Genomic DNA, 17,850 nt, shown 5'->3' on the forward strand with positions numbered 1-17,850 from the left:
GGGCAAGGTGGCATGTTCCTGTAGTACCAGCCACCTGGGAGGCTGAGATGGGAGGATCCATTGAGCCCGGAAGGTCAAGGGTGCAGTGAGCTGTGATTGCACCACTGTTCTCCAGCCTGGGCCACAGAGTGAGACTTTGTCTCTTAATTAATTAATTAATTAATTAAACCTGTACATATAAAAGAATATCAGCTGAGGGCTGTGGTGTGCATCTGTAGTTCCAGCTACTGGGGAGGCTGAGGTAGGAGGATCCCTTGGGACCAGGAGTTTGAGCCTGTAGTGCATTATGATCCCACCTGTGAAAAGCAACTGGAGTCTGGCCTGGAAAACGCAGTGGGACCCTGTCTCTTAAAAAAACAGGGTGGGGGTGGGGGGAGGATGATATCAGAACAAATAAATTGCAAGGAAAGGAAAAGAGAGAGAATAACATATAGATTGAAAGACACTTGGGAGGTATATTAACTAAATGCAATGTGTGCATGTTTAGATCTGATTTGAAAAAAGTAACAACTAAAAAAATCATTTATGACACAACTGGGGAGACTTGAACATTGATTAGATATCTAATAATATTAAGGAATCATTTTAAATGTGTTTAGATATAATTATAGGATAACATGGTATTGGAGGATTTTTGGTGTTTTTTCTTTGACATTTGGATGCATACCGTAGTATTTACAAATAAAATAATATAATATCTGAAATTTGCCTCAAAATAAGGAAAAGGGAAATGGATAGGATAGAGATGAAACAAGTTAGGCCATGAGCTGACAACTGTTGATACTGGGTGATGGAGATAGAAGGGCTCATTAAAATATTCTATTTCTAAATAAGTATTTGATTTTTTTTTTTCAATTTTCAGACAGGATCTTGCTCTGTCACCCAGTCTGGAGTGCAATCATGGCTCACTTCAGCTTCGACCTCCCAGGCTCAATCTATCCTCCCATGTCAGCCTCCCCAGTAGCTGGGACCACAGGCACACACAACCATGCTCAGCTAATTTTTGTATTTCTTATAGAGACAGGGTTTTACCATGTTGCCTAGGCTGGTCTCAAACTCCTGGGCTCAAGGGATCTGCCCTGCCTTGGCCTCCCAAAGTGCTGGGATTATAGGCTTGAGCCACTGTGCCCAGCAGGTATTTTCTACAATAAAAATTTTTAAAAAGATATCAGTAAGACTCACCTGGTAAGGTTACTGTGGGGATTAAATGAGATGCTGTGTGTAAAGCACTTGGCAGAATGCCTGGTATATAATAATTGCTCAATAAATATTAACTATTATTTTTAGAGACAAGGCCTCCTCTTCCCCTCCTGCAGAACTATGAAAGCCAGACCATAAAATCTGTGGCTGACTGGAGCAGCTAACCTTACTCCTTCCAAATCAGGCAGCTGCAGGCTGTCATTGCATTCATCCTCATCCAACCTTGCTTCTGTACTACTCCCTGTGCTTCCCACACACACACTAAAATTCTGTTTTATAGCGGCTGTTGGCTTTGCCTTTAGTTTCACTGTAAGTTTTAGCTGGGAATGCTATTTCAGTGGAAAATGGAAGGCAAGAACTTTTTTAGCTCAACTATTAATAAGTATTGAGCACATTGTTAGGAATTTTCCTATATAGTTTTATTTAACCTTCATAACAATCCTTCAAAGTCGAAATTATTAGCTTCATTTTAGAGAGGAGGAAAGACAAGTTTCAAGGCCTGCCCAAGGTCACAGGGCCTTAAAGTGGTGGGCCTTAATTCACACCCAGCTCCTGAGACCTCCAAAGGGCTTGTGCTTACCCAGGAGCCCTGGCTATCAGCTCTCTTGCCTTTCTCTTCCTTATCCTAGCTTAAAAACAACTGCCATCCAGAAAAGGTTAAGTTGACATTCCTAATCAAAAGAGTCTGGACCAGGCGCAGTGGCTCACACCTATAATCCCAGCACTTTGGGAGGCTGAGGTGGGTGGATCACGAGGTCAGGAGTTCGAGACCAGCCTGGCCAAGATGGTGAAACCCCGACTCAACTAAAAATACAAAAAATTAGCTAGCCGTGGTGGCGGGCGCCTGTAACCCCAGCTTCTCGGGAGGCTGAGGCAGGAGAATCACTTGAACCCGGAAGGCGGAAGTTGCAGTCGGCCGAGATCGCGCGGCTGCACTCCAGCCTGGGCGAGGGGGTGAGAGTCTGTCTCAAAAAAAAAAAAAAAAGAAAAAAGAGAGAGTCTGACATCATGTTTATCTGTACTGTAGAGGCAGAGGCAGCACTGGTTTGCAGCCCAGTGGTAAGAGGTCTGACCAACTGATGGGGAGAGTTACAGGCTTAGGAACGGCTTAGGCCGGTCAGAGGGGAGGCTCTGAATGTAGAAATAGAAAGAAAAAAGTTTTCGGGATTGCACTGACATTTGTGTTTCATTTCCCTCTTGTTCCAAAAGCTATTCAACTTAAGGGAAGAAGAAAGCAGGGAGGGATACCTTATACGAAAACTGTTCCATTCCAAAAATTAAAAACAGCCAGCTGCCATCAAATACCATGGGCCCTTATATTCAAACTTCAGCCGTAATTTAGTTGGGAGGTTGCAATGGCACCCTAAACTGTCAAATGATGAGTTGACCCCAGAATCCTGCTTACATAAAGCCGGACAATTCCATGCAAGGCGGGTATCTGGTTACAACTGAAGTTATTGGTTGTTTGTGTCCGACTTGTCCGGGAATGGAGCAGAGAAAGAGGAACCAGAAGAAAGAGAAACTCGCGACAACAGAGTTGCCGAAAGAGAAGTGTTGGCGCCTCAGACTTGAGGATCAGCTTCTTGGGCCCCACTCCAAGGTGTCGCGGCGGTCGGGTTCTTTCCGCCGCCCCCGGGAAGATTCTCAGCTAACCCTTTCTCCGCCGAGACCCAGAGGCCCTCGCTCTGACACCACTCCGGGAGCCAAGCTACTGTAAGGAGCTGATACCACCCCTCGCCGGCGCGAACCGCCCATCTCCCCAGACCCGCCCACCCCCTGCTGCGCATCCCTGACGTTCTAGCCCGGCGAAGATCCTCTTAAATTAGGAAACAATAGCTATTTAGGAAGAAGGGCAAATAACCCGCGCTCTGCGCGCCCAATCGTGGCATTCTTGGGAGTTCCCCGCGGGCAAGGAACTCTGCTGCTCCCGGCAGCTGCGGAAGAGAAAAGGGAGCCTGCGTGCTGGGGCAGGGGCGTCGCGAACTTGGGGCAACCCACCTCCAGGGCCCCGCCCCCGCTTTCCCGCCTGCCGGGGACCAGCCGAATGGGGAACCACCCACCTCCCTGAGGCAAATTTGGAAGGGGAGGGGTCCAGAAGCGGTAGAGCCGGGGCGCCAAGCGCCAGATTCTGCCGCTCAGAAGTCGGGGGCAGTCCCCAGTCCCGCCTGAGGCCCCGGTGCTCACAGTGCGCTCCGCCGAGGGCGCAGGCCAGGCGCGAGGTGTCACCGCCACGAAGTCTTTTACTTGCCCTTAAAGAGCCGGCCCTCGACCCCCTGGAGGGTGGACATTCCTCCCATTCCCTCCTACCCCTCCCCCGGGTCAGCGAAGAGACGAGAAATTGAGCTGCAGCGATGATTCCGCGAGCTCTGTAATTACGCACACGCTGAAATCTTCACCGTTGACTTAAGTTACTTGGCGCTGCGAGGACTGGGGCCCTGCATATTGATTAAATGCAGCCTCTATTTACCTAAACAATAAATGTAGAGATTAGCAACGTTCACTTGATCACAATAATGGGATTGACAATTAAGGGACAATGCATCCCAGATGTAGCGGAGCCTATGGGCTGCGTGCAGCGGGCAGAGGGCTTCTCGGAGAGGGACGCTCGGGCAGTTGCGGCGGCGGAGGTGGTGCAGAGCAGGAAGCGGCGCGGAAGCACAGCGGGAGGCGGAGGGGGACGCCCATCCTCGTCAAGGTCTTCAGCCACCCCGCCCGGGAGACTCGAAACTGGCTTTGGGGTACCTGAATGCCCCAACTCCCAGGGAGACATCTGGAGCTCGGAGCCACCCTCCCTGCGGCGATGGCACCTGCCTCAAGGCGGTCTCGCTTGCTGATGCCTGGCTGGGAAGGAGGATGGATGCCGCTGGCATGTGCCCTGGTAAGTGTGTCTGTTTGTCATCAGTGTACATTCTGCATGTGGCAGCGGGGCGAGGGAGAGGAGCACGTGTCTAAAGTGCACGGAGCCTTCCTCTGTCCCTATGTATATACCCTTCAGTCAATGTTCCAAGAAGCGGGTCAGGGCGGAGGGTATCCTTCTGGATCTGGAAGGGCGTGGGTTTGACATCGGTGGGTGTGACGGGAAAGTCCAGCCTGTCAGGGTTGGGCTCTACAGTGGCCGAAATCAAGAAAGCATGGACGTGTCGGCCCAGGGCTGGCCTGTTTCCGGACATGTCACGGGGGTGCTTCGGTCCTCGAGGGGAGTATTACGATCTTTTTTTCTCACCCTCTCACTGAACTGTAGGGTTCTGAGAAGAGGTTCTAGGAAGGAGAGGGCTGAAAGGAACTAACTTAGAAAAGAACCCAGGAGAGTGGAACATGGAGTAATAAAAGACAGATGAGCACAGTCGGGTGTGTGTGCGAAATCATGATCCACCTGGAAGGGGTTCCAAACCCTGGACTGCCATCGCATACTGCCTGCAAAAGACACACGCATGTTGCTTCTCTGATATTTCCCTCTTCTCTCTGAGCCCCATTATCAACCTGGAAGGCTTCTCATTCCACATTTAGACACAAACAAAAGGATTTGTCCCAGACACTCAAGAACAAGCCAGGACGAAGCCCTTTCCCGCCAAACCACGAAGGCCTGGAAATAAACAGCCTGCCCAGGCTCTGGGCGCGCGAGCCCGAGAGAGGACTTGGGTGGGAAGAGGCTCTAGAAGATCGGAAGGAGGGAGAGAGAGCGGGGGAGAAGCTTGGAAAGAGAAGAGGGAGGAGGAAGAGGAGGGACCAGCAGGGCAGAGTGGGACCTGGGGTTCTGTTATTACCGCCCTTCCCCGCCCACGGTCTTTCCATCCCCTGTTCCCCTCCCCCATTTCAGAGCTGAAGGCCGACTGTGGGAGGAGGAGGTTAAACAAAGGGAATCCTCCTCCTCTGGGACGGGTGAAGTGCGTTTGTCCTCTCCTTGCAGGCTCTGGAAAAACTGGCAGGAATTTCCTTGTCGTGAGAAGATGGACGAGTGTGTCTGCAGTCGAGGAGACAACTACAAACAGACTTTGGGCAGGGAAGGCGGGCGGGCGGGGGTGGGGGTGGGGGCGGGGGCCAGCTTTGATCGCTCCAGCTCTGTTGTAATTTTGTCTTCGCCAGATAGATTAGCTGGAACCGCCAGCCTTAGCTTGGAGTTCCGTTCCACGGAGTACCCTCCCTCCCCACCCCCCGCGTCATCTCGCGCCTGGAGCCGGGTCGCCGCTCCTTCCGAAGTCTCGCTGGAAACTTCAAGGGCTGATGGTTCTGTGTTCCTGACGTAATTAGGAGGCCACGCAGCTCCCCAACACTCCGTTAAACAAATATGTAAGTCGTCCTCCCTCTCTCTGGGGACAGACTCTAGGGAAGGAGGCAGCTGGGCCCGCTCCGGGTGGTGTCCTTGGCTAGCGGAGTGGCGTCGCTGTGACCTTCCGCCGCCCCTCGGGGCCTTGGTCTTTCTAAGTTCTTCCTTTGGAAGCGGAGAGAGAGAGGCAGAGAACGTGCACCTCGCCACCCACCGGACAAGCTGAGAGGACCTTGTCTTTGCTTGAAAAGTTTTCTAGATAAATCGCTCGGGTGGTTCTAAGCTATGATGAACCAGAGGCTGGGCCCGGTTCTTCTCCAGAACAGCGTGTGGATGTAAAGGAGATGAAATCGTCCTCCCCCATTGCTTTCTTTTTCTTCCCCATATAAATCAGTCATATAATTCATTCGCATTGTTTAAGGTACATTGATCAATCTAATGGCTTGTAATAGGCTCCTAATTGCCACTTGCAGAATCCTGTAGGCTCACATTAGAACAGGGAAGGTTCCAGGCAAGTCCACCTGAAGCTTGAGTTTGGGCGATTACAGAACCCAGGAAGAAAGTCTAGATGGCACGGCGACTCCGGTTTCAGTTCTACAGGGGAGGGAAGAAAGGGGGTGTTAGTGGGCATATTTGCTGTTCATTTTTCCCCCAATCTCTCTTCCAAATCTGTCACGATTAATGAGCAAAGCCCATGCCACAATTTATAGGTTATTGTGGACTGAGGATCATTTTGTTGATATTAGACAAGAAACTTTCCTTACTTGCATCCTTTTGTCTGTATTTACAGTAAAAACTTCCTTAGTCACAAACAGATATGCATTTAGCCATACCTTTTCTTTTTACTTACTTATTTTTAATAAAGCAACATCAGGAGTTGTGATAGGAAATAACATGGGGGAGGGTGTGTTAAAGGGAAGGAAGGAAAAGCCAATCTTTATCCCAGAGTGTCCTGGAGGTATGCCTACACTCCTGTTTAAAATCTTGCGGTTGTAGTGCCTTCTCCAAGCCCTGGATGGAGGAGGAAAGAGTTGGAAGCCTCCTCAAATCTGCCTATGAAAGGGTAAAACTGAGGAAACTGGTACTCTGGCTAGGAGAAACTCAGTAATGATCAGAATCCTGGCCTCTGGCTTTTCTTGATATTAGTTCAGGTCTATGTGAAAAGATTGCTTTAATGTCTCCAAAGGTGGTTCCATTAGAGTTGGCTGAGACAATACGTGTGCATCATTTTGGAAGAGATGCTCTTAAAAAGAAGAAAGTCGCTACAGAATGCCACATTTGCTTAGGTCTAAGACCCTTCTTTGGTAGTTGCTGAGGGAGGGAGGAAAGTAAAACCCCAAGCTGAATAGGCCCCCCATAGTTTCCGAGTGATGCAGTAAACAAATCTATGATGCTTGTGGAATAATCTTCCAATAATTGCAGCCATTAAAATCATCACACAGTCTACAGTCACCTTCCTTCCTTTGACACACCAGTCTTTCCCTTAATTGTTAATGCATTTTGGGCTCAGATAAACAGATCAAGGCAAGCTTAAAATATATGGCCCAGATACATCTAACAGCAGAAAATTAGTTGTGTAACAAATGTTTGGACTATACTTAATAGACTAGGGGTTTTCAATTTCTTCAGCAGACCCTACAGAGGCAAGACAGATTTGCATCTTCTACCACTGCTAAATAGCAGTGACGCCTCTGAGATACAAAAAAAAGAAAAGATGAAAGTCCCATTGGCCTATTGAATCTTCCTTGCTCTTTCATTTGCAAGGGTTGGGCTGGAATTAGGACATTACAGAACAAATATTAAAGGAAAGCTCAACAGAAACTGAGGGAGAGTTCCTCAATTCTTAATTAATTTTCTCCATCCATTTGATCTCAACAACTGGTCCTTTAAAAAATATAAATATGTGTTAACTATAAAAGATTCCCTGCTAATCAAAGGCTGTATTTCATTTTCACCCACCGCTGACAAGACTTCAACTGTGGAAAGGATTCACCCGACTCAACAGGCACTATGGACCTTCCTGGGCTTCCTTCTCCCTTGCTCATGGCAGGCAACATTGGTACACAAGGGCAGCTTTTTCTTTTTTTAACTCAAGTTATTAATGTATCTCTGCAACTCCCACACCGTGCTGACCTGATAATCACTGCTCTAGTGAAGATCATGCAAATGAAAAGCATAATTAATTGCACAAATCATTTAAAAAGGAGCACTGTGGCTTAGCAAATAAATAAAGGCAGTAGGGAGGACAGGTCAGATAAATGCTTTTTATAGGCTGGGCTCCCTTCACCCCCAACCCCTCCTCCTAGTCCCGGTGGTCCAGACTTTGACTGCAGCCAGCCTGGCCAAGGCGAGCACCTTCCGTTCCTCCTCCCCCAGTGCCTCCCCTTCAACCATATTCCGGACTTCCCCCCAACTCCACCTCAACCCACCCCAACCTCACCCCACCCCAGTGGTGTATATCCGCTGCTAAAGTCTGTGCTAGGTCAAAGCTCCGGGGAGACTGGGCAGTCACTTAATATTTAACCAACTACTATATCTAGTTATTCAGAAAATAACTGGTCCTCCCAGTCGCCACTATGTTTTCTGCGCATCAGGGAGAAGCATTTTATCTGTGGCTTAGGAGGTCCAATCCTTCCTATCAGCGCTAATGACCGAATTGTTTCCCTGGCTTTGCCTTCTAAACACAGCAACTTGAGCAGTTGCTCAGATCAAAGCTCCCGGGAGAGGCTAGATGGGAGAAACAATATTTGTTCAAAGGAAGTGAACTCTTCCCTTTAATTACCCTATTCTTCTTTATTAGGATTCGTATTGAATTTTTTTTGCAAAAAAATTATGTTGATTTAACCATAGTGTATTTATGATGTAAATATATTCCAAGATGAAAACGTCACGGATCAATTGTAAAGGACCCGGATACATAATTTTAAAAAATCAGTTTCAGTGTATATGAGGTTCTCACCCCACTTTCGCTGCTCAGTCAGATTTGTTTATGCAGAATCGACATTTAATAGTGCTAATTGCACTCCAGTTAAATTGCCCTGATTGCAGAAAGGGAAGCAATTTTCGTGCTCTCTGTCTGGGTTTGGAAGAAATTGTTTTATATTCACCTCTTTATAAAGAAGTGGAGATAAGGCACCGGGGCCTTTGCACAAATTGCACTTAGGGGCTGACTGGCAGCATTCAGGCGCTATAATAGAGCATTATTTGGCCGTTTTGAATAATGTAAAGCGTTTGCTGAAAGCTATTCTCCTGAAAATTGCTTTAACTTTTAAAAGGGTGATGATTCACTCCAAACCAGGCCTTTGTTACATTGTCATTATTTCCCCAAATGTTTTAACAGTCAGCTCAACACTTTAGCATAACACATTGATCTTTGTTTAAAAACTAGATTTTTTTAGAGGATGAAAAAAATCTGTCAGACGAAAAAAATCTGGACTTCCTCCGAAAGATTTCCTTGGGGCCCCACCTTAGAGTTGAAGTGGCCCGGGTGTTTGCCTGCGTTCGTTTGGAAGATTTCCCTAACTTTTATTGTGATGCAGACGCGTGTATCTAAAGGAATATGCGAGTGCCCATGTCTAGAGTCTGACAGCTGGAACTACGGGAAAACGGCGGGAGGGGGAGGGGAGGGGACCCGAGGGGAGGAGGAGAAGAGGAAGGCGAGCAGGGCGCCGGAGCCCGAGGTGTCTGCGAGAACTGTTTTAAATGGTTGGCTTGAAAATGTCACTAGTGCTAAGTGGCTTTTCGGATTGTCTTATTTATTACTTTGTCAGGTTTCCTTAAGGAGAGGGTGTGTTGGGGGTGGGGAAGGAGGTGGACGGGGGAAACCTCGGCGTTTCTCCTCCCCGGGCTGCACAGGGTGAGTCGGAAACGCCTGGCTGCCACTTAACAATCCCTCTATTAGTAAATCCACGCGGAGACTCTATGGGAAGCCGAGAACCACTGTCTTCTTCCAGGGCAGAAGTCACCTGTTGGGAACGGCCCCCGGGTCCCCCTGCTGGGCTTTCCGGCTCGTCTAGGCGGTCTGATTTCTCCTCAGCCCTCCACCCCGCGTCCCCCAGGGACTTTTCACACCTCCCCACCCCCATTTCCACTACAGTCTCCCAGGACACAGCACTTCATTGACAGCCACACGAGCCTTCTCGTTCTCTTCTCCTCTGTCCCTTCTCTCTCTGTCATAATTTCCTTGGTGCTTTCGCCACCTTAAACAAAAAAGAGAAAAAAATAAAAGAAGAAGAAGAAAAAAGAAAACATTCTGAGCCAAAGTATTTTAACAGGAATCCAAGAAAGCGACCCTCATAGCCCTCCCCACCCACGGAGTGCGCCAAGACGCACCCAGGCTCCATCACAGGGCCGAGAGCAGTGCCACTCTGGTCATACTTTTAGGTCAAGAGATCTTGCAAAAGAGAAGAGAAAACACGGGTGACACAGTTCCACATCCTTGTCATTTGCACCCGCTCCGCGACAACTCATCCTTTGCACTCGAGGGTTTGGAGTTGGTAGTTTAATTTTTTTTTTTTCCTAAGAAGCAGGGTGTGGGTTTGGTGGGGAGTGTGCTATGTTAAAACCAGCTCCCAAGTCTGCCCGAGGGCGCTGGTATTTCTGGTTCAGAAACAGCTTCTGGTTACCCTGGAGAAGAAAGAGAAAGCGGGGCCCAGAAAGAGAAAAACAAGCAGTTCAGCGGTTGCTGGGGTACTCGAAGACGCACCTTGGTCTGTTTGAGGACACCTCTTTTCACATTGACAAGGTCCAGGGAGGACTTCAGGATGCTTCCAGCCTGCAAAATGTGGGGGCGCCCACGTGTGGCCTGGTCCTCAGCCTTCCCGGGTAAAATCCTGGAGAGATTTCTCGGGCACGTCCTTGAAAGCAGGGCACTAAGGTGGACCCCACCTCTTAACACGGCGCACTTGCCTTACAGACGAGACTCTAGGCCTTGGTAGTCTGGAGTGGGAGTGGGCTGGAGCTGGGACAAGAAAATTCCACTCCAGGATGAAACGCGACATGCAAATCTTCACCGGGTTAAACAAACAGCCGAGCAAGCTGCAGCTTCAGCGGAGGTGGAGGTGGGGGCGGACGCCGCTCGCGCCGGTCTCTGTTTCCAAAGTTGTTACAATGTGAAAATAAGCGGCTTCGTGCAGCGTGTTGTATGGGTTGATGCCTACCACCCCCACACCAGCCCCCAGCAAAACCCGGCAGATAATCAGCACATCCCACTGTTTAGTCATATTTGACAACTGGGTTAACCTGGTATCTTAGCGCTGGCGAAACCGTACAAAGGGTGCCCTCAATTACCACCAGAAGCGTCTAGCGTGAGTGGCACTTGTATTACCCCCCGGGTCAGAGGCCAGAGCGACAATTAGGAAGTCACTTACACCGCTGGGGGGAAATGGCGGGATACAGCAGGCTCCAGGCCCTCCCAACAAATCTGTGGATGTAGATCTGTACAGAGAGGCCTATTTCGCTCCTCTCGGAGGAACTGTCCCTTCGTGCCCACTCCCCAGTATAACTGTGAGAGTAACATTGAATCTAGTGGAATAAGGAATTGGGTAGAAGACACACGAAAATGATTTTTTTAAAAAATCCCAAGCAAGAATGATAGATATAAGCTGAAGTTGTGTTCTGTAGGCAAGAGCCTGGACACACAAAGTGAGGGCTGACATTTCCGTCTCCACTTGGGCCCTGCTGGTGCGGGCTGTGCCTGGGTGTCTCCTCCTCTCCTGCCTCCTTTCCTACAAGTGGGGAGTCGAGTAGGACTGTCAGCCCTAACTTCCAACATCTCGGGGTAGTTTGTGTGTGGGGGGGTGCTTGTGGCCCGGTTTCATTGGTACTTAAACCTGGCTTGGTGCGTGAGTGTGTGCAAATTTTTAATTGCACTGTAATTTCTTCAGTCCCCAGCCCGCCCTCGCCCCCCACCCAAGTATTCCCCCCTTACTCCCCCCCTCCCCCGCCGCCCTAGCTAGCAGACTTGACTGGCACGCGCCGGGAGCCCGGGCCCGGGCCCCTCGGCGCGTCTGATTGGCTGCGGGGCAGCTCCCGTCTGCTCTGCCTGCGCCCTCATTGGGTGAGAGGCGCAGCCAGCGGCACTTCAAAGCGGGTGCTCCTCGCACTTAGGCTGAGTTTAGCCGGCGGGAGCTCGGAGTCAGCTCGGCGCGAGCGCGGGGACGCGGGAGCCGCGCGGGACCCAAGCAGTTTTTCCGAGCAGCCGCCAGGCTCAGCCCCGCTCCCAGCCTCGCTGCGCAGCCAGAGACCTGCTATGGCCACGTCTATACTCGGGGTAAGTCGCAAGCGCGGCAATGCATTTGCTTGTTTTAACCGGAGTAATTTTTCGTTATGGCTTCTGGGGTCTGCGGCTCCGGAGAAACTGTTGCTGCTCGACTGCGGCTTCAGCTTCTATTAGCACTTTCCACATTTCTGGGACTGATTTTTTCCCAAGTTTTTGGAACCCAGCAGATGCCTTTGCAAGAAAAGGTCTTCTTAATGAAGTCCTTTTTTACTTGGTTTCAAAGAAAAGCTAGAGGTTTCTTTTCTTCCCCTCGTGATTTATATACCCCACCCCCCGCCTTGCTTTGGGGATTTTGTTGCAATTATGCGACAGTGGTGTTTCCAGAAAACAGTCTTAATCGTTTTGCAGTCCATCTAGTCACGCTAATAAATATTTACATTTCTGCGGCTCCCCAGTTCGCCCGTGACTTTGAAAATACGTCTCTGGACGCTTATCCTCGGATTGTTGTTTTCATAATCGCTGTGTTTGTGTGTGTGTAAACTTTAAAACCAAACGTTTTCTATTAAAAAAGAAAAGTCAAGTCGTAGCCACCCTGGGAGTGCTGCAAGTTTCGCCCGTCCCTGGCTGCTGTTTCGGCCGCCTCCGCCCTCGCCCGGTGTTTGTTGTCTCTGGTCTCTGTGTTTACCTTCGCGCTTCACCCCGAAGGGCGACTTGGGGTCTTCTGGGAGAGGAGCCGGTTTACCGCAACAACCCAAGTCCGGTTGTAGTCAGGGTTGCAGTGACTGAGGCGGGGAACACGGAGGCATCTTTGATTTACAGCCTCAGCGAAGAGCAACTTTCCGGCGCCCGGACCTTCGCCGCGGTGATGACCACTGTCCCGCGCCCGGTGCATTGACTCTTCCGCGGGCGCGTGGGGAGGAGGCGCGAGGCGGGGAGCTAGGGTCCCCCGGGAGCAGCCGCAGGGGACGAGGCTGCTCACGGGTGCACTTTCTTTCTTCCCCACTTCCTCCTGCCCTCCTCCTCCTTGCTCCCTCCCCCATCCTACCCACTTTAGGAAGAGCCGCGCTTCGGAACGACCCCGTTGGCCATGCTAGCGGCGACCTGCAACAAGATCGGCAACACGAGCCCGCTGACGACGCTGCCGGAGTCGAGCGCCTTCGCCAAAGGCGGCTTTCACCCCTGGAAGCGCTCCTCGTCCAGCTGCAACCTCGGCTCTAGCCTCTCAGGCTTCGCGGTGGCCACCGGGGGCCGTGGCTCGGGCGGCCTGGCGGGCGGCTCGGGCGCCGCAAACAGCGCCTTCTGCCTGGCCTCCACGTCGCCCACGTCGTCCGCCTTCAGCAGCGACTACGGCGGCCTCTTCTCCAACTCCGCGGCTGCCGCGGCGGCAGCGGCCGGGGTGTCCCCGCAGGAGGCGGGTGGCCAGTCGGCCTTCATTTCCAAGGTGCACACGACGGCGGCCGACGGCCTGTACCCGCGCGTGGGCATGGCGCACCCGTACGAGTCGTGGTACAAGTCGGGCTTCCATTCAACGCTGGCGGCCGGCGAGGTGACCAACGGCGCGGCGTCGTCGTGGTGGGACGTGCACAGCAGCCCGGGGTCGTGGCTGGAAGTGCAGAACCCCGCTGGGGGGCTCCAGAGCTCGCTGCACTCGGGCGCCCCCCAGGCCTCGCTGCACTCTCAGCTGGGCACCTACAACCCCGACTTCAGTTCGCTCACGCACTCGGCCTTCAGCTCCACCGGTCTCGGCTCCTCCGCCGCCGCCGCCTCGCACCTGCTCTCCACCAGCCAGCACCTGCTGGCCCAGGACGGCTTCAAGCCGGTGTTGCCCTCCTATTCGGACTCCAGCGCCGCCGTGGCAGCCGCCGCCGCCAGCGCCATGATCTCGGGCGCCGCGGCCGCCGCCGCCGGGGGGAGCTCAGCACGCTCTGCCCGCCGCTACTCGGGCCGCGCCACCTGCGACTGCCCCAACTGCCAGGAGGCGGAGCGGCTGGGCCCGGCCGGGGCGAGCCTGCGGCGCAAGGGCCTGCACAGCTGCCACATCCCGGGCTGCGGCAAGGTGTATGGGAAGACGTCGCACCTAAAGGCGCACCTGCGCTGGCACACGGGCGAGCGGCCCTTCGTGTGCAACTGGCTCTTCTGCGGCAAGCGCTTCACGCGCTCGGACGAGCTGCAGCGGCACCTGCGGACTCACACGGGCGAGAAGCGCTTCGCCTGCCCTGTGTGCAACAAGCGCTTCATGCGCAGCGACCACCTGAGCAAACACATTAAGACGCACAACGGGGGCGGCGGGGGCAAAAAGGGCAGCGACAGTGACACGGACGCCAGCAACCTGGAGACGCCCCGTTCCGAATCCCCCGACCTCATCCTGCATGACTCCGGAGTTAGTGCCGCCCGGGCGGCGGCAGCGGCAGCGGCTGCGGCGGCGGCGGCGGCGGCGGCAGCGGCGGCCTCCTCGGGAGGCAAGGAAGCAGCGTCTGGCCCCAACGACTCTTAAGAGACCGGGCGAGAGGCGCGAGCACGCGAGCGAGTAGAGACACCGAGAACGAACGAGAGGTTCGGAGGGCGAGATAGTGGGGGACGGGAGGGCAGGGGCTTCAGTGACGCGCCCGGGGCACCGGCTGGGCGCGAGGTGGAGCCGCTCAGGGTTCCCGGGCTGCGGTTCGCCCGCCGTGCGAGGAGCTCGCCTCGCCTTCTGCGCCCGGATGAGAATCGAATGCGTGGTCCGGAAACAAAAGCGAACCATCCTCCGACACAAACACTTTAAAAACTGTACTCCCAGACGTACACATACACCGGAGACCTGCAACCACAAGCACGCACACTCGCGCGCGCACACACATACCACTCGCCCAAACTTCTCGAGCGAAGAGCAATACATAGAAAGGCTCCCTCTTTGCCCACTATCCACCTCCCTCCAACACCCGTCTCTTTCCTTTTCTCAAAAACAAGCCACCACCCAGCCAAGGACTGTCAGAACATTTGAAAACAAACGGGACCGATAAAAACGCCCTTTGTGTGGATTATATTATATATAAAATGCTCCAAGTCCTGCCTGATGTCTACTTACAATGAGACTTTTCCTAAAAAAGGAAGCATCGAAAGGCTTAAGGTGAGATATTAAACTGGAAGTCTAGCGACAGTTTCTCTGTATTTCATAACATCTGTATAAATAGGGTTCAAAATATTGTGTTCTCTTTTATTTTCTTGTAAATGTTCATTCGAATAGAGTTTTTTTTGGGTGAATCCCTGAAATTCAGGGAGTTTTTTTAATTTTCTGATGCACTTTGTGAAAGTCAGTATATATGTAAAAGATATTTAAAATGTTATCATTTCACTCACAAACACGTAAGTTAAGGTCATCTAAAGAAATTAAATGCGTTTATCTGTATGAAGAAAATCTTGACATCATATTTTCATTTTGGTATTATTAAAGGACTCTGAACAATACATTTCCTTTTTTAAAAATCCTGTTTCCCCCTCAGTAACCTTTTCGTGGGTCGATATTTTTTTTTTCGGTTGGGAAAAAATTCCCTTAATGTTAGTTGTAGGTAATGTAAAGTTTATGTGGGTTATAAAAGCCATACTACATATACGTTTTTGAGAAGTCAAAATTATTTATTTGTATATCAACAGCATAAATTAAATTGGGTTATAAGGACGTGTAGTTGCATTGCTTAATGTGAAGGCTCTCAAAAGGTGACGTTTTAAAACTCTGGAGCGCCTAAAAAATGCAAAGGTCCTTGGCAGCTTTAACTGGGGAGGTGCCTAAACCTCTGGGAGGTGTCAGAGAAAATTCTGGTGGGTTTGTTTGTTTTTAAAAAGTGATTTAAAAACAATCTGTGAAAGGAAAACGCTTTAAAAAAAGAAGTCTTTAGCTCCCAAGGCCCTGTATGTAGGAAGGCAACTCAAGGGAATAAATCGCTAGAGTCAATACCCCGGAAAAGACATTTCATGCCTAAATGAAAATCTTGTTAAATGTTATTAATTTTGACTTAGAGCACACAGCAGCCCCCTGTGCCTTGTATTCCCTTATTAGGGATTCATGTCTTATCAAATATCTAATTAATCTCCTAGACATCATTTGTTCTGGCCAACTTTATCTCAGCTGGTCCGCGGGGAAAACTCCAAATATTCTCTGTGACAAAGCTCCCTTGAAGATCTTTTTAATTGTCTAAATTAACTGCACCAAATTTGCATGTCAAACGGTAAAGGGCAACCTGAGATAAAATGTAAACGTTTTAAAAGCTCCCAAACTAAGCACTTGATTTGATAACTAGGCTTTTTAACGTTATGGAAGACAACTGCTCCTTTCCTTTTCAAAGACGGCTGATCTATGCAAATAGTGAATTGGAAATGCCTAGGTCCCTGCGCCGTCAAATGGCCTTCGCAGGTTATTTGAATATCAGTGGCGCTGCTTCTGAAAAGGTTCAAGGATGCTCTCTGACTTCTTTGTGATTACTCAGTGCGGCGTCTTATTCTGAAGAAAAAAACTCAGGAATAATTAAAGGCTGGGATCAGGCCTGGGAACACATTTGGGACAGGAATCTCATTTAGACAGTCTCTTTCAAAATAAGGCACAGTTAAATTGACCAGAAGGCAATTATTGAAATGAAAATTATTTTCACTCTCTTTGTCTTCTGACCACCAACTTAACAGCCCCAGTTTAAAAGAGGGAGAAAAGAGGGAGAGACAAAAAGAAAATTGGTAAATGAGATAATTTCGCAATTCGAAAAAATGTTAATTTAGAAAATAAAGTACATATTTACAGAATAAAAATATTTCTAAAAGACTTCCCACACAGGAGGAAGTACAAGCGAAGTCAGCACCAACATAATTTTTTTGCCATTTTTGATTACTGTCCACCTTGGGAATTTGAGCGAAGGTTTTGATTTTTAGGAAAGAAAAAATAAATTCTTGTTATTAGCAATCATCAAAATGTTTTCTCGGAAACTGTTCTGAAACACCAAGTCGCAAAGTAGCGATAAAACAGAACGAAGGTCCCCAGCAGGGAGTTTGCAGCGTGACATTCAATGGCTTCTTCCTTCTCCTTCTTGAGCTCCCCGCAGCCAGGCTGCCCCACTCTTCTTCCTGGAGTTTTTCTTCACTTTGGCCTTTTTCTCTCCCCGATCAAGCTGTTCATAACCGGGAGCGCCCCACTCCCTAAGCGCCTCTGGTCGGGGGATGGTCTTCTGGAGAGCCAGCTGGTAGGGGCGCGTTTCCTGGAGGGGCTTCAGACCGGGGCACTGGAGGCCCAGAGGGTGCCTGGCGCGTTTGGGGGCCGCGGGCTGGCGGCGCGGGGTAAAGGGTGTGGTGGGTCTCCCCAGGAACGCGGGCGCCCGGGCGTCGGGCCCAAGCAGCTTTGTTTGTCGTTGATAATAAAGGCAGATCAAAGGGCCCGGCTGTGCAGGTCCTGCTGGCCGCGCGGCTCCCTCCGCAGGCCAGTGATCAAGGCCTGTGAGCGCTGCCTCTGCCCCGCGGGTCAGCGGACGTCCATCACCCAGGCTCCTGGGAGCGGCGGGCGGCTGCCCCGGCCCAAGCGTCCAGCCGGGAGACAGCAGTCCACGGAACCTGAGCCCAGAGGGAGCGGGGCCCCGGGGCCCCGGCCGAAGCCAGCAGGCGAAAAGAGGGCCTAGGCCCCCTGCCTGGCCTCCCCCCTGCCCTAGGCGCCCCTGGGGGCACCGGGAACCTTGACTTGAGCAGGTGGCGACCGGCCGGCCGGGGTTGACCAAATTGGAGACAGCGCGCGTGGGAGGCGACAGCCCGCCAGTTAGAACACGAGTTCGGTCCCCAATTGCGGTGGGTCCGCGCCTCCCCAGGGCCACCTCGGGGCCCCAGAGGCCTGTGCCTCTCCGGCTCAGGGGCCAGAAGGAGCTGGAGGCGGTGGCCAAGGGCCCAAACTCAGAGGTGGGTAGCGGCCTGGAGGTCCGCGCAGGCGGGGGCCGCGGCCTGGGGGCGCAGAGTCGCGCCTGGGCCCGGGTGAGGGCAGTGCGATTTCGAGTTCCCCAGTTTCCCTGGCGTTTCCTGTCCCATAGCTTCCAGCGCAACAGAGGAACGAAAAGCAAATTTTCCTCCGCCCTGCGCCCACCCAGCCACGATCCACACCATCCTCCGTCGTCTCCTTTTCTGACACCAGTTTTCTCCCCTTGGAATGAATTGGATTCTACCT

General features: G+C 51.4%; 2 protein-coding genes and 1 long non-coding RNA gene across 3 annotated transcripts; all 3 read left to right on the forward strand.

The window, feature by feature from the left end:
* Positions 1–2,686: 2,686 nt before the first annotated feature.
* LOC111522177 lies at positions 2,687–5,268 on the forward strand. The gene is made up of 3 exons (XM_023186007.2): positions 2,687–2,913; positions 3,777–4,078; positions 5,108–5,268. Exons 1-3 carry the CDS (start codon positions 2,687–2,689, stop codon positions 5,266–5,268), a joined length of 690 nt encoding a protein of 229 aa, XP_023041775.1.
* Positions 5,269–5,413: 145 nt separating this feature from the next.
* Positions 5,414–7,172, forward strand: LOC111522190. The gene is made up of 2 exons (XR_002725187.2): positions 5,414–5,487; positions 5,624–7,172. It is a non-coding gene; the product is annotated as an uncharacterized LOC111522190 (long non-coding RNA).
* Positions 7,173–11,581: 4,409 nt separating this feature from the next.
* SP9 (Sp9 transcription factor) lies at positions 11,582–15,131 on the forward strand. Its single transcript, XM_023186018.3, has 2 exons — positions 11,582–11,735; positions 12,739–15,131. The coding sequence occupies exons 1-2, from the start codon at positions 11,715–11,717 to the stop codon at positions 14,176–14,178; spliced, it is 1,461 nt and encodes a 486-aa protein (XP_023041786.1). The 5' UTR covers positions 11,582–11,714; the 3' UTR covers positions 14,179–15,131.
* Positions 15,132–17,850: the final 2,719 nt, after the last annotated feature.

The sequence above is a fragment of the Piliocolobus tephrosceles genome, chromosome 11, assembly GCF_002776525.5.
Source record: "Piliocolobus tephrosceles isolate RC106 chromosome 11, ASM277652v3, whole genome shotgun sequence".
Taxonomy (NCBI): Eukaryota; Metazoa; Chordata; class Mammalia; order Primates; family Cercopithecidae; genus Piliocolobus; species Piliocolobus tephrosceles.